This window comes from Peromyscus maniculatus, chromosome 19 (genome assembly GCF_049852395.1).
Source record: "Peromyscus maniculatus bairdii isolate BWxNUB_F1_BW_parent chromosome 19, HU_Pman_BW_mat_3.1, whole genome shotgun sequence".
Lineage (NCBI taxonomy): Eukaryota > Metazoa > Chordata > Mammalia > Rodentia > Cricetidae > Peromyscus > Peromyscus maniculatus.
The window spans coordinates 28,418,321-28,434,089 of record NC_134870.1 but is presented as its reverse complement, the minus strand read 5'-3'; the positions used below and the strand labels follow the sequence as shown (position 1 = coordinate 28,434,089).

The 15,769-nt window shown below is 43.3% G+C and overlaps 1 protein-coding gene across 1 annotated transcript; it reads right to left on the bottom strand.

Annotated features, from left to right (window-relative positions):
- Positions 1 to 2,291: 2,291 nt before the first annotated feature.
- Positions 2,292 to 15,736, bottom strand: LOC102916310 (IK cytokine). The gene is made up of 20 exons (XM_042263887.2): positions 15,577 to 15,736; positions 14,571 to 14,637; positions 11,662 to 11,754; positions 10,836 to 10,895; positions 10,342 to 10,509; positions 10,041 to 10,155; positions 9,720 to 9,790; positions 9,564 to 9,610; positions 8,418 to 8,581; positions 7,510 to 7,618; positions 6,576 to 6,615; positions 6,222 to 6,447; positions 5,970 to 5,988; positions 4,867 to 4,945; positions 4,262 to 4,342; positions 4,025 to 4,082; positions 3,111 to 3,199; positions 2,820 to 2,928; positions 2,609 to 2,643; positions 2,292 to 2,522 (listed from the first exon to the last, which is right to left on the bottom strand). Exons 1-20 carry the CDS (start codon positions 15,590 to 15,592, stop codon positions 2,495 to 2,497), a joined length of 1,674 nt encoding a protein of 557 aa, XP_042119821.2. The 5' UTR covers positions 15,593 to 15,736; the 3' UTR covers positions 2,292 to 2,494.
- Between the last annotated feature and the right edge of the window lie 33 nt (positions 15,737 to 15,769).

The window sequence follows — 15,769 nt, the reverse complement described above, 5'->3', positions numbered from 1 at the left end:
TTAAGCTTCTCTTTGTCTGTAGGGGATAGAGTGGGGGGTTTTACTGAGGTATCACAGTCCACGCATCCCTAAGTTAACAGACAGGGATGATCTTCACACATGCTCAAACCGCTGCCCATGCCAACATCTTCGTGCCTCCAGAGAAACGGTGAACAGTACTGTTCTAGAATAGTTTAGCTCCGGACCTTCGATGGGCATGACCAATTGTACTTAGGCTACCCAGGAAAACATTCATGGCAGCCGATGTTCTGGGCATCCCTGTTAACAAGGGTTTCAATAATGAGATGCTCTCCATGGCAGGACAGTCCCTGAGGCTAGCTGAAAATGACCTGCTCAGATTTCCGGGCAGCTAGGCCTTCTAAAGCTTGTGCTGGCATGGTAGCACACGTCTTTGGGAGAGAGGGGAAAAAGCAGGTGGATCTCTTGAAAATTCCAGGCCAGCCTGATCTATATAGTGAGAACCTGCTGAAAAGGAAAATAACACCAACATGAGGGGCTGGGAAGATGGCTCAGCAGTTAAGAACACTGGATGCTCTTCCAGAGGGCCTGGGTTCAATCTCAGCACCCACATGGCAGCTTACAACTGTCTATAACTCCAATTCCAGGGGATCTCAGACAGACATACATTCAGCAAAACACCAATCAATGCTCATAAAATAAAAATAAATAAATTATTGCCCGATACTGGTGGCGCACACCTTTAGTCCCAGCACTTGAGGAGGCAGAAACAGGCAGATCTCCAAGGTGGAGGTCAGCCTGGTCTCCAGAGCAAGTTCCAGGACAGCCAGGGCTACACAGAGAAATCCTGTCTGAGAAAAAAAAGTGAACATGAGATGAGGTTAAGGGTTTCAAAGGACAGAAATAACCTATCTGCAGAGTCATTAGAGGGTTAGAGTACTTGTAGAAACAATATTAAATTAGCAGCCAACCCTCAGATCTTGCTTTTATTGATTCTGGGTATCCATACGAATCATGTCTCTGACCTTTTTCCTAATTAGAACTGTGGCCTACAACCATAGGACCAAGGCATCATTTGCCTAAAAGCCATTCTAGGACTGTTGAAAAGTCCATTTTCTACTTCTTAAGCACTACTGGCAAAGCTGGGTTCCTCAAAAAGCTCTTTCCCACAGCTGGGGCTTGGGTAGTGTTTGTCTAGTATGCAATGCCAGCAAAACAAAATACCCTTTCCTATCAGGATGAAGATGATCAAAGTCAGTAACAGCTTAGTCACATCCTAACTTCCCCTGGATCTGGTGAAACCACAGTTGGGCTCAGTATTCAGCCAGAAAAAGTGGAGATCCTAAATGAACACCAGACTAAAGTGCTGGCAAAGAGCAGAAAGGAGACATAGTAGGCCCCCCTGGGCCTTAGCAAACTTCTCAGGGTGAAGGACACCAAAACCTTTTGGACCAGGATAAACCAGTTTTACCCTCAAGGAATCCCCATCTCACCCCTCATTAGTCCCTGACTTGAGGAGGCCTTGAGTTGAATTTAGCACTAACGCTCCCCCCTAAGGGCATAAACTCATAAAAGGCTTTTGTTTCCACAAGTGATTTTTATTAATACAGCTTCACTAAGAGCTCAATCCTATGTAGCCTTGACATTAGTCTACCAGCCAATCAGGATGATCTTAGTCCCCAGAGAATTTCCACTTTCAGACTAGGACCCCAAATAGAACTAAGTCTGGCCATTCAACTGAACATCTCTCTTACCCATCAGAGACTCATTTTTCCCTTCTCTCCTGGAAACTGGACTAGTAAACATCTTAACTGTCTAGGAACCTAGAATCAATGCAGGAAACACAGAGAAGACTATTTTATTGAATGAAAAAGAGGGAAGGAGGACATGCCTGCTCCTAGGTATGGGGGAAGAGATTTATTATAGATATGAGGGAGAGCACAGCCAGAGTATCTGGAAGGGTCCAGACTAAACATGGCCCTAAACTGGGCCACATGAGGAGGGTGGGAAAAGGGGGAAGAGGGACAGAGGGTAACCTGAAGCAGCAGCCAAGAGGCCAAAAGGGGCACATAACCAAAATGGCTGGTTTGTATAGGAATCAGAGAAGCTGGGAGAAAAAGCCCAGCCTAGGCCCTGGGCTAGAGTTTAGGGTAGGGGGTTGGGTATGCCAGCCAAAAGGACCCTGTAGCAGGTAGGGACTGAAGTATGCTGGGAGAACCTGGCAACCAGTATCAGCTCTGATATGTTAATAGGCACCTGAGTTGAGACCTAACATTCATACAACTACTGGAACTATCTTCTTCAAGAAAGAGTGCCCAACACAGAAAAGACAGCGGGTTTAACTAATTTTAATGGAACATGTTGGGCATGGTGCTGCATGCCATTCATCTTAGCACTTGGGAGGCAGATCTATAAACAAATAGTTATACAATAAAGATTTATAAACATTCACAAAGAAAAACCATTTGCCATCTTTTTAGGAATTGTAGAAACAAACAACCAACAGAACAGCCATGTGGTGACGGTTGGAACTAGATTAGTACTTTGGTCTTTTCACTTCGACCCTGAAATCAAAGGAGAAGTAGATCAGCAAAGGACCAGACACTGAACAATTCTCCCCAGGCCAACGAGAAAAGGCAATGCTGCTCACCCATCAGCTTCCATCTTCTTCCTCTTCTCAATGATCTGTACAAGAACAGTAGTAGTTTATATGCATGCTGCTAGTCTAAATCTAAGTCCACCTGAAGCCCAAAGGTGACCTCCCTCAATTTCCATGGCTGCCCACCCTGCCTGTTCCTGAATCTGTTAGTAAGTGTCTCTTCTCAACTGAAACCCTGCCACCTAAGAAAGAGTCCACTAACCGCACTTATTTTCTTCCACTGGCGATCAAGCTCTGCCTTGTCATTGGTTTCTTTGAAGCGTCTGGTTTTCCGTCCTTCAGACATCTTGATACCATACTGGAATGCAGCCCTGAAAAGGATCATTGTGGGAAGAAGGCATTAGAGGTCTCACAGCAGTAGGAAGATTTTCTTAAAGGGCTCTGTGGGCAAAGTACCTATCTGGAAACACCACAGTTAAGACTACAGCCTCTAACCCAACATGGGCTAGTCCACCAAACGCCACATCCTCATTCCCTACCCGTATTTACTCACTTGGGCAAAGCCTCCTTGTTGTTCATATACTCGCTATATTCCTCCTGAGTATCAAAGTCCCAGCGGCCTAAGGGACCCTTCTTGTTACCCTGTGGTAAAGCAGATGGGAAGGAAGCGCTATCAGTGGAAAGGAATTTTCTCTGAACAAAACCAGATACCCACAATCCACAATAATAATCCACCAGTAATAAATCTTACCCTAATAAATAATGTTTCCTATGTACTTACATTATACACATTACTCTGGACACTAATTCTTACAAATTACACCTTAATTCTTACAAAAATTCTAAAGTGAGAATTATATTTCTATTTTTTACGATGTAGAAACAAAGGCAGTTGTAAACAGGGAAAAAACATGGCAAGGTCACAAAACTAGCAAATGGCAAAGACAAAACAAAACAAGGCAGTAGAGCACTTGCCCAGCATGTGTGAAACCCTAAGTTGGATCCCAAGGACAACAGAAAACAAGAAGTTTCTCTTAGCCCAGGATGTACTCAGTGGCAGAGTACTTGCCTAGCATGCAAAGGTTCCTGGGTTCAATCTCCAGCAGTGAAAAATAAATAAAAATTTCTTTTATCTGAGCATGGTAGTACACACCCGTCATTTATAATCTCAGCACTAGAGACATGGAGGCAGGAGGATCAAGAGTTTAAAGTCATCCTCAGCTACATATCCAGCCTGGGCTACAAGATCCTGTCTCAAAAACAAACAAACAAAAACAAAAAAAAAAACAAACAGCAACAATAACAACAAAAAACATGTTCTTAACCAATCACTTCAGGAGAGAACTGACTCCTGCAAGTTGTCCTCTGACCTCCACATTCATGCCATGGAACATATTAAATAAATAAAAAATAAAACATTACTGATCAAAGGTCCCCAACATCCTTAAACACCCTTTAACGTCATACCTGGTCCATTTTGCTATAATCTACCTCTTCATCACTATCGACAGCCATGTCATCCATCCTAAAGAGAAACAGAAGTTAGATGCTTCAGATCCATAACACTGTATTTTATTCAGAAACCCACCTGATAAGCATCTCAGAACTAAATAGAAGAATTCACCCAAATAGTACCTTAGTTACCAACAGGTCAAATTTAAATCTCATAATCACCCCAACCTCACTGACTTAGGCCTCACTTACGTGGCTGGATAGCATTCTGCATAACTATTGGACATGCCAAAGAAATCACCCAGCTGCTTCTTGTCTTCAGGCTTCTTCAACATAAATGCTATGTTAAAAAAAATTCCATCACTTGCAGAAAAGATTAGGTAGAGGTAACAGAGGCTAGAGGTATCAACATGAACATTTCAGAAACCAGCTGTAAACTTGAATTGGTTCTCTAGTTGATACAAAGCATGATTTCATCCCAGCCAACACACAGCATAAAAGAAAGAGAGCTGGGCGGTGGTGGCGCACGCCTTTAATCCCAGCACTTGGGAGACAGAGCCAGGCGGATCTCTGTGAGTTCGAGGCCAGCCTGGTCTACAGAGCAAGATCCAGGATAGGCACTAAAGCTACACAGAGAAACCCTGTCTTGGAAAAAAAAAAAAAGAAAAGAAAAGAAAAAAGAAAGAAAGAGAGCAAAGCCAGAGAAACAACTGGAGTTGGAGTTGGGAAAGAAAATGGCTCCTACAACCCAGGAACAGCCCATACCATAATCACAACACTCAAAAGACAGAGGTGCCGTCTCAATATAAATAAGGAAAAATAATTAAAATCCAGGAAGAAATACAATAAAAGGATATGATTCAGTGCCTTCCCAACCAGCAGACCCAGCAAATTTTTCATTGATGGATTTGATCAACTCTTTGGCAGATCCAGGTCCTGGAAGAAAAGACAACTCTATTTGGACTTGAACTGATGTTTTTACAACCTCCTCCCACTAACCTGATTCCAGCTTTAAAAATGTTTGTATGGAGCTCACAAGAGCTAACAGGTTAACAGTTAACAGGTAAGAACCCTTGCTGCTAAGCCCAACAACCTGAGTTCAATTCCAGGAACCAACAGGGTGGAAGGAGAGAGCCAACTCCTAAAAATTGACTTTAGACCTCCATAGGTATGTCCTAGCACACCTGAGTCCAAATAATACACACACACACCCACACACACACACATACCCACACCCACCCACCCACCCCACACCCACCCACCCACCCCCACCCACACATACACACACACCCACACACCCCAAATAAGTAAATATGGTAGTTTTTTGTTTTTTAGGTTTTTGTTTGCACTTGAGACAGTCTCACTATGCAGCCCAGGCTGACCTAGAACTCTGGAGTTTAGGCTAGCCTTGAACTCCTGATCTCACCTCAGCCTCCAGAATGCTGAGATTATAGGTTGAGTACAACCACATCTTGCTAATTAAAACATTTTTAAAACATGGGCTGGAGAGATGGCTCAGAGGTTAAGAGCACTGGCTGCTCTTCCAGAGATCCTGAGTTCAATTCCCAGCAACCACATGGTGACTCACAACCATCTGTAACGAGATCTGGTGCCCTCTTCTGGTCTGCAGTCATACATGCTGTATGCATAATAAATAAATAAATCTTTAAAAAAAAATTTTTTAAACAAAGGAACCCTTTTATCTATTAAAATTTTAACCAAACTCCAACTAATGAGCTACTCTGGCAAACAATAAGATCTCTAGAACATTGTATACACAACCTCAGCCTCACCTCAAAACCCTGTGTGCCCCCCTAGTCCATAAATTAAGAGATGGTTCTTATGAGAGCCCCAAACTAGGCGGTCCCCCAGATGCCACCTTCATCAGCTTAGAGCAGCAGGGTTCTGTGAGGAGAGCAGGACGGCTAGGGCAGTGCACGATGCCACTGGTACAACCCACCTTTGTCAACATCCATGGGCTGGAAACAGAAACAGAAGTGAGGGTCATTATGAGGACTTTCCATTCATCTCTCCCTCACATCTGGATCAATTCCCTAATCCACTTCTGTCCCATTTCCATGATGGTTCCCACCCTAGGTTAGTTACTGCTGTGAAACCACAAGGCTGCTGAGGAGAAAAGGGTCCTGCTCCTGGCTAGAATGCATTTCCAGGGGCAGTTTTCACAGCCTGATACCAAGGGCCCACATCTCACCTCATCATCCACTTTTGGCTTCTCAAAGTAGCTGTGCCTTTTCTTCTCTTCCTCTCGCTCCCGCTCCCTGTCTCGCTCCCGGTCTCGCTCCCGCTCCCGGTCTCGCTCTCGCTCCCGGTCTCTGTCGCGTTCCCGATCTCGTTCCCGCTCCCGGTATCTCTCCCGCTCCTTGTCCCGAGGTGTCTTGGTTGTGGAGGGAACATAATCCCCAATGTCTTCAAAAATGCTGGGAAAAACAAGTATCACTAGTTGCTAACACTGTACATACTCATGATGGCCGTTTCTCCAGAAGGGCTAAAGACAAGAAACACACAAACTCTCTTGCTCACAGATGCACGGGACTGGGATACATACTTCATGTCTGCCTCGGGAGGTTTCTTTTCCTCCAGTTTTCCTGCAATGGAAAGAGCCTGTCTCAGTGCCTTTCTAATTTTTAAAAATTTTATATATTTAAAAAAAAAAAAAAAAGAAAGAAAGAAAAGAAAAGGTGGGCTGGAGAGATGGCTCAGAGGTTAAGAGCACTGACTGCTCTTCCAGAGGTCCTGAGTTCAATTCCCAGCACCCATATGGTGGCTCACAACCATCTGTAATGAGATCTGGCGCCCTCTTCTGACCTGCAGGGACACATGCAGGCAGAATACTGTATACATAATAAATAAATAAATCTTTAAAAAAAAAAAAAAGGTGAGCCATGGTGGCACACATCTTTAACCCCAGCATTCAGGAGGTATAGACAGGCAAGCTCTGAGTTCAAGGCCAGCCTGGTCTACATATGGAGTTCCAGGGTAGTCAGGACTACATAGAGAGACCCTATCTTAAAAAAATAAATAAATAAAAATTTTTATGCATATGGGTGTTTTGCCGATATGAATGTCTGTGCACCACATACGTGCCTAGTACATTCGGAGGCCATAAGAGGGTGCTGGATCCCCTAGATCTGAGTTCCAGATGGTTGTGAGCAACTCTAAGAGTGTTGGGAATCAAGCCTGGATGTTCTTTACTGCTGAGTCTCTCCAGTGGCCCCAGTGCCTTTTTAACCATCTGCTGTTTAGAATGGACAAAACTTCCCAGGCTACTTGGCAATTCAAACCCAACCAATGGGCTCTGAGTGGGTCAAGCAGAATTTGGGCACACTCATCTTGCCCCAGTGTTCCATTTCATCATTTTCCTTTGTTGTCTAGAAGTCAGCCAATGTCTACAAGACAGAGGCTTCAAGAGAGTTTGGTTTTACCACCAAATGCCCCCCCCCTCCCCAAGAGTAAGGTTTCCTACCCTTCCCATCAGGTACCTTTATCCTTCTTCTTGAGCTTCTTGTTCCGGGTGCCCTGCCTCAGGTATGACAAAATCTGGGTGAGCTTGCTGATAACAATGTCGTTTGTAGTCAGTGTAGTCTGGGCCTGGAAAACCCAAGGAGCAAGAATATCCCTCTGAGCAGGACTCTCACAGCCTATTATCAATTCACTTAAATTCAAGGACAAGTAACACACAGTTGTTATCTAGGAAGATGATGTGTAAGAGGGCAGCAATGAAGGGACACTCCAAACAGATGAAAGGGTGTGGAAAAAAGCTCTGATCAAAAAGTGCAAATAACACATTCAAGAAACCTAAGAGACCTGGAGAACAAATAGGGAGGCATGTTGGAAAAGGCTACAAAGTCCAACTGTTGCAGGGGCTCACAGACTTTTTACTCTGAACCCCAAAATCAAGAAACCACAGAACAACTTTCTACGTAGTGGTAAAACAAAAATTTGTACTTATAAAACATCACCTTAGTCATGTGTAAAATGCATTAATGGAATCTAGAGCAGAAAGATTCAGATAATGGATGTTAAAAGAGTACAAGGTTTATTTGGTGGAATATTCTAAAGTTATGGTAGTGGCTATACAATTTGGTGAATATGATAAAACTATTTGTTGAAGTGGAAACTAAAAGGGTAGATTACATGCCATGTGAATTACATCTCAATAAAAAAATACACTGGACGGGAGTGGGAAAAATAACCAATCTTTTAATAGCTCCAGTAAGAAATTGTGGTTTAGACAAGAATATTGCTGGTGGAGAGGAATGGATTCAACTGAGACTGAGGAGATTTTTAAAAAAAGAACAGAACATGAGGATACCATGGATGAGGAACAGGACAAGGGCAAAGCAGATTTGAAGATTGTATGACAGGTTCTTAGAACTTGACTACTCACCTCCATGGTGGGGCAATCAGCCTTGCTGCGGATAAGAGTGGTGGGGATATCCGTGTCTGCATACTCATCATCCAGGTCTACCACATAGGCCATCCGGCCTGGTAAGAACAGCTCATTTCGCTCATATGATTTACTCTTGAAAAGCATTCGATACACATTTCGGCCTACACAACAGGAAAGATTAACAAACAGCCAATGAGAAACTTCTATTGTTACAGTAGTCATTTACTAATTACCTCCTCTGTCCCAGGCACCAGGCCAAGCGCTATTTGTGCTCTGCTACACCAAATCTTCAAACAACCCTATGCTGTGAGAAACGGGCATTAATACTTTTTACCGATTAAGAATACTAACGCTTCCAGGCACACCTTTGAACACTTAGGAGGAGAGGCAGACGGATCTCAGTGGGTTCAAGGCCAGTCTGGTCTACAGGGCTAGTTCTAGGCCAGCCAGGGCTACACAAAGAAACTCTGTCTCAAAAAATAAATTAAATAAGTAAATAAAAATCCACCTGTCTCCAGGCCCCCAGCCCTGAGATTACAGGAGTATGCCACCATATTCAGTTCCTACACACGTGTTCTGGCATCAACGCAGGTCCTCCTGCTTGTACTTGCAAAACAACACTGAATTATCTTGAGTCCTCCATATTACCTTCTTTTTTGCTATTTTACATTCAGCTTTTAAAAAATTAATTGGCTTTATTCTTTCACTTACTATTTACTTCAGATGGGAGTCTTATGCAGTCAAGAGTGACCCAACTCTTGATTATCATCCCAAATGCTGAGGTATGCACCACCATACTATCAGCTAGTTTGGGTCTTTGGAAGCAGGGTCTTTGCTGTGTACCCAATGCTGGCCTTTAACTGGCAATCCTCCTGCCTCAGCCATGTGAGTTCTAGGACTAGCAGCATGCAGCATCACCCCCAACCCATCCTACCTTCTTTGATGCATATCAAAGACCTGAAAAGGCTTCTGGTCTAACTAAGGAGACATAAATGACACGGAAAATAATCCATGTCTGAGTTCTATAAGACTATTTTATAGGAGAAATCTGGTTTAGGGACAAAAAGAAGAAAGTATATCCTAATGTTATCATATTCCTTACAATCCACCTAAAATGCAATCACTACTATAGAAACTACTCACCAAGTCGTGTTTTAAATTCAATTTTGTTTTCGGGATCCTCATCTTTCCTGAAAACAAAAGAAGAAAACAACGTTGGGGGGGGGGGGGGACGCTAAAATGTGTTCTACCTTAGGTGTCCTCTTCTAAACTTTCAAGCCCTCACTGCTATTTACTCACTTGGTTTCCTTTTGGGGCTTTTCCATGAGTTCCTCTTCCTCTTTCTCTTTGCTGGCAATCTCAGCGCGTACCTAATGAAGTTCAGGAGTGTACAAAGAATGAGGTGAGGGATCTGGGCCCTTAATCACACCAGGGAATCGGAACATATCCCCAAGGAATTCGTACTAACAGAAAGATGAGCAGCCACTAGTTCTACTGACGGGCCACCTTTAATTCGACTGCCAACTAAATGGTCTAGATCACCACATCTTTCACCTCATAAAGGTCCAAACATGAGCATTCAACACAAGTAGTTCTCTCCACTCTTTAAATAGAACTCACCTTTTGAAGCAAAGCAAAATCCAAGCCTTTCACCAAATGGGTGTGTTCCATATCACCACCCAAGAATTTGGACTCCTGAATCAACTGTCTTCTCTTCTCTGCAGCTGATTTGTCCCTGAATAAAAGAATGAAAGAGCCTTATTGAAACAGTCTTTTTAAAAAGACAGTCTTTTTGAATGACAAATTCCTTCTAAAATGTCTGGAGCGTGCTCCAGAGTAGGTTAAACTGTAAGAAACATTTATAGTGTGAATATGTCTCTGATAGGATAAAAATGGGCCTTAGGATCCCTGCAGTACTCACGCCTCAGCAGTGGGGCCCACAGCCCGATAGTTGGCTGTGGTACTAATCAGCTCAGTTTCTTCATAATCTTTGTTCACACCATCTCTCCGTTCCTTGGCACGGTCCCGGTATTTCTCTGCAAGTTCTCTCTCTCTCTCAATTTCTTGTTGGCGTAGCTTGGCATAATAACTGTGACCAGAGAAAGAAAGTATGTAAGGCTTACCAGCTCCTATCTCCAGGTCAACACAACTGTTCCTGTTTTCCTATAATTTCAAGTAGCTCTCAATGGTGAAAACCAGGCTTGTCTTTATAGAACTCCCAGTCACCTCTTGATGGTCCTCAACGTGAGAAATTCAGTTTCTTCCAACTCAGATTTGTTTTTGACTACTACCCCTGCCCTTTCATAAACATACTTTCACAGTAGGAAACTCCATCTGTTACTACAGAAGTCCTCGACTCCTTTCCTCACAAACAGTGCCCACCTTACAAAGCAATCATCTTCTACCATCCTTTACCTTTTCTTTTTCCTCCTTCGTGCAGCTGGGTCTTCATCCTCATTATACTCTCTTGGCATCCTAGAAGACACAAGAAACTCACTCATAGTAAAATAATGCCCAGCCCTGAAAACCCACAAGGCCTGAAGGATGTATAAGAGGTTGAAAGAATAGGATCATAAGTTCAAGACCAGCCTAGACTACATGGTAAATTCCAGTCAAGCCTAGACAATGTCTCAAAGAGAGAGAGAGAGAGAGAGAGAGAGAGAGAGAGAGAGAGAGAGAGAGAGAGAGAGAGAGAAAGAGAACAGCCAGTAGTGATGGCACACACCTTTGAGCTCAGTACTCAGGAGAGAGAGGAAAACAGATCTCTATGAATTCAAGGCCAACCTTGTCTACACAGTGAATTTTAGGCTAGCCATGGCTACACAGTCAGACCATTCTTAGTAAAAGAGAAAAAGGAAAGGAAAAACAACACAACACAAAAACCAGTATTGATCAGGAAATCATATTATCAATATCTATATCTCTCCAACTTTAAAAAGCATCATCAACATCTAATTGACAGTAACATTAAGACATCACCTAAAAAACCTGCTGTAGAGCATGAGTCTACAAGGTAACAACAGGCCTAGAAATCTGACCATTTGTACCGGCAGTGACTCTATTACAAGTATCCATAAGGGAACAATAAGAATCCAGAGCATCTCAGTCATCACTGAAACTTCAGTCTTTATGAGAAAAAAAAAATCAGAAACAGAGGCTTTAAAAGAGGACTGGCTTTCAAAAACCTACCAAATTCAAGTTCCACAGAAATGGACAGAGAGGAAGGAGGAAGACTACTTACTCATGGTGACGTGATTTTGAAGGTGGTGCAGAAGTAGGTGCAGCCCTTGGGGTCATGAGAAGTTTCCTGAAGTCTTCATTGGTAAGTTTTGATCTATAAAGAAATTGCAAAGATTTTTAAAATTAGAAGCCAATATGAAATAGAAAAGAGACCTGTAAACACATGGTTAACTTTACTAAAACAAGGGAAATGCAAATGAAAGCAGACGGGACACTTTCAACACGTTACTGTTAACTACTAGAAGTTTGAATTTTTGTTTTTTTGAGACAGTTTCTTTGTGTAGCCCTGGCTGTCCTGGAATTCACTCTGTAGACCAGCCTGGACTCATGTTAAGTACTAGAAGTTTAAATTTTGGGTTTTTTTTTTTTTTGGTGTTGTTTTGTTTGTTTGCTTATTTATTTATTTGTTTGTTTGTTTTTCTTTCATCAGCTTGATACAGTATAAATTCTTATCCTAATAGTGAAATGTTTCACTAAAGCTTGCCCAGTGATTGGGTAAAACCAAAACTTATTATAAGCCACAGTCATCCCAGGGTCCCCCCTGCTAGGTAGCCTCTCTGGATATGTGGTTGCAATCTGATTGTCCTTTGCTTTATATCTAGTATCCACTTATGAGTGAATACATACTATGTTTGTTGAGTCTGGGTTACCTCACTCAGGATGATATTTTCTAGTTCCATCCATTTGCCTGCAAATTTCATGCTGTCATTGATTTTCTCTGCTGAGTAGTACTCCTTTGTGTATATGTACCACATTTTCTTAATCCATTCTTCAGTTGACGGGCATCTAGGTTGTTTCCAGGTTCTGGCTATTATGAATAATGCTGCTATGAACATAGTTGAGCATGTATCTTTGTGGGATGATTGAGCATTCCTTGGGTATATGCCCAAAAGTGGTATGGCTGGGTCTTGAGATAGATCAATTCCCAATTTTCTGAGAAACTGCCATACTGATTTCCACAGTGGTTGTACAAGTTTGCACTCCCACCAACAGTGGAGGAGTGTTCCTTTTGCTCTGCATCCTCTCCAACATAGACTGTCGTTAGTGTTTTTGATCACAGCCATTCTGACAGGTGTAAGGTGGTATCTCAGAGTCATTTTGATTTGCATTTCTCTGATGATTAAGGATGTTGAGCATTTCTTTAAATGTCTTTCAGCCATTTGAGATTCTTCTTTTGAGATTTCTCTGTTTAGCTCTACAGCCCATTTTTTAATTGGACTGTTCAGTATTTTGATGTCTAGTTTCTTGAGTTCTTTATATACTTTGGAGATCAGTTTTTTGAGACAGAGTTTCTCTGTGTTGCTTTGGCTGTCCTGAAATTCACTCTGTAGACCACCCTGGCCTCAAACTCAGATTTGCCTGCCTCTGCCTCCCAAGTGCTGGGATTAAAAGTGTGTGTGTGACCACCATCCAGCTTAGAAGTTTTATCGAATCAAATGTGAGTGAAATTTTGGAACAAGGATACTCTCATACAGTTGCAGGAATGCTAGAATGGGAGCTTAATTCTTTACTAAAACTGGGAATACAATAAAAGCCGGGCGTTGGTGGCGCACGCCTTTAATCCCAGCACTCGGGAGGCAGAGCCAGGCGGATCTCTGTGAGTTCGAGGCCAGCCTGGGCTACCAAGTGAGCTCCAGGAAAGGCGCAAAGCTACACAGAGAAACCCTGTCTCGAAAAACCAAAAAAAAAAAAAAAAAAAAAAAAAAAAAATGGGACTTGCTGGTCATGGTGGCAAATGCTGGAAACAATGAGGCAAAGGACCGCTAATCTGAAGCAAACCTGGGCTATACCTAAAGGGCAGGGCCTAGCTCATTTAAAAGGCCCTAGATTCAATCCCCAGCATTACAAAAAAAAAAAAAAGAAAGAAAGAAAGAAAAATGGGATTCTTGGGTTACAGTGTGGGAACACACACCTATAATCCCAGCACTTGAGAGGCTGAGACAGGAGGATGATTAGACTGAAGTCTGTCTCAAATAAATAAGTAAAAAAAATTTAAAAATAAGATACGGTAGTTCATGGCTGCAATCTCAACACTCAGGAGACTTGAGGGAGGAAGAATGCTAAGTTTTCCATGTCAGCCTGGGATAAAGTGTGACTCTATCTCTAAAAGAAAAGAGGGCTGGGGAGTGAGCTGGATGAGTGCAGTGCCTGCCTTGCAAGCCCAACCACCTAAATTCAGGTCTCCAGAACCCACGTAAGAGCTGTGCACAGCAGTACAAGTGTTTGCAGTATTAGCCCGACCCTTATCAGGAGACAGGAGAATCATCAGAAGCTTGCAGAACTAGCAATCTTGCTGCCAGCAGGGAACAAAAGACACCCTATCTTAAAACAAGGTGGACGATGAACACCTACACCCATAGTCATCCTCTGATCTTCACATGTGCACCCACTCACACACTCAAAGTAATAATAAATACGGAAGTGATTGAGATTGGAGGTTACAAAAGACAATTTTACTCTCATTTCCAATGCTTAATTTTTACCAGGAAAAATTTCTATATATGTAATAAAGCAACACAAACACTAGATTTTTTCCCTGCCATAATTTCTCTTCTAATAATCTTACATAGTGTTCCTGATTCACAAAGTTCAGAGATAAATGGTCCAAACTTTTTACTTTTCTTTTTTTTTTTTTTTTTGGTTCATAATCACAACTTTACTAAAAAACAGACACCCAAAGCAATCATTCTGTGTAAGCTACAAAATTAAGCATAACTACACTATCTTGATAAGGTAAGTGAACTTATGATAAAGCTTTCTGTGGGAAAACAAATTTAGCATGGGCATAGATTAGCGTTTTCCTCTCAATAAGCCACCTTCTATGAACTTTTGGACCATTCTTACCAACACAATATTCAGAATTCTTTCACTATCCCTACATCCCTCGTGCTCATTGCTCAAAATACTCACTGGTGGAAGGAATGAGGATCGTCCACATCGTGGCCATCTGGGGCCAAAGGGTTGGAGAAGGGCTCACCTTCAATTAAATAAAAGAAAAGTTGACATTAATCACTCGCTTTTGTTTTTGGAGACAGGGTTTCTCTGTGTAGCAGCCCTGCTGTCGTGGAACTCGCTTTGTAGTCTGGCCTCGAACTCACTGGGATCCACAGCCCGGCTTCATTCATCCCTCGTTTCATGTGTGAGTTCCGTGCAGAAACTGGCAATTATAAAAACGAGCAAAAGAGAAGACAAGAAGAGGTGCAGCGGTTACGCAGTAAGCGGTTTCGATGAAGTGGGAGGGCTACAAGAAGCTATGCGATCAGAAGCTGGGGGCGGTGGCTGACACCTGGAAACCCAGCCCAAGGGAGACTGAGGCACCAAGGGCCGCCAAGAGTTCAAGGCCAGTTTGGGCGACACAATTAGACTATCTCAAAAAGACACCAGCGAAAGTGCCGTTTGTGGTGGCCCACGCCTGTTACCCCAGCACTTGAGCAGTGGAGACAGAAGGATCAAGAGTTCGAAACCCGTCCAGGTTCGAGCTTCCGTCTCACTTGGGGAAAGAAAAAGTTATAAAGAGGGGTTTTCCCAAACGAAGTGGAGAATTAACAAAACAAAACAAAATTTCTTTTTCAAGAGATCGCTTCTAAACCTCTACAGGAAAGAGCCCAGCATCCGGTAATCCCAGCTAGTCGGGATTCTGAGGTTTGCCTGACAGCGAAGCGAGCCCCTCCCCTCCCAGGTCAAATAAACAAACCAAGTCCCCGAAAGGGAGGCACAGCTACGGGTCACTAAGGAGGGAGGAGGGAGGTGGGACAGCCTGACAAATTCAAAACGCCGCTCCCCGCCGGAGGAACGAAACTCGGGGGCAGCTCGGCCGGGCCCCTCCTGAAGACGAATGGCCGGCGCGGCCCCAACCGTACCCGACACCTGGCAGAAACCCCTAGTCCGACGGGCGAAGGGAGAGTGGCCGACTTACTGTCTCGTTCTGGCATTTTGGCCGCGGTCTCCCAAAGCCGGCAGTCGTGAAGCCTCCTCCACAAAACAACAGCGCCCACCTTCCTCCCACAGTGCACCGCGAAAACTGGCCACCGCGCTTTGCGTTCCGGGCCTTCCGGCCTCCTTAGCGCTGTGCCGCACCGCCGCTACAAAGGCCTCGTGTCATTGGCCGA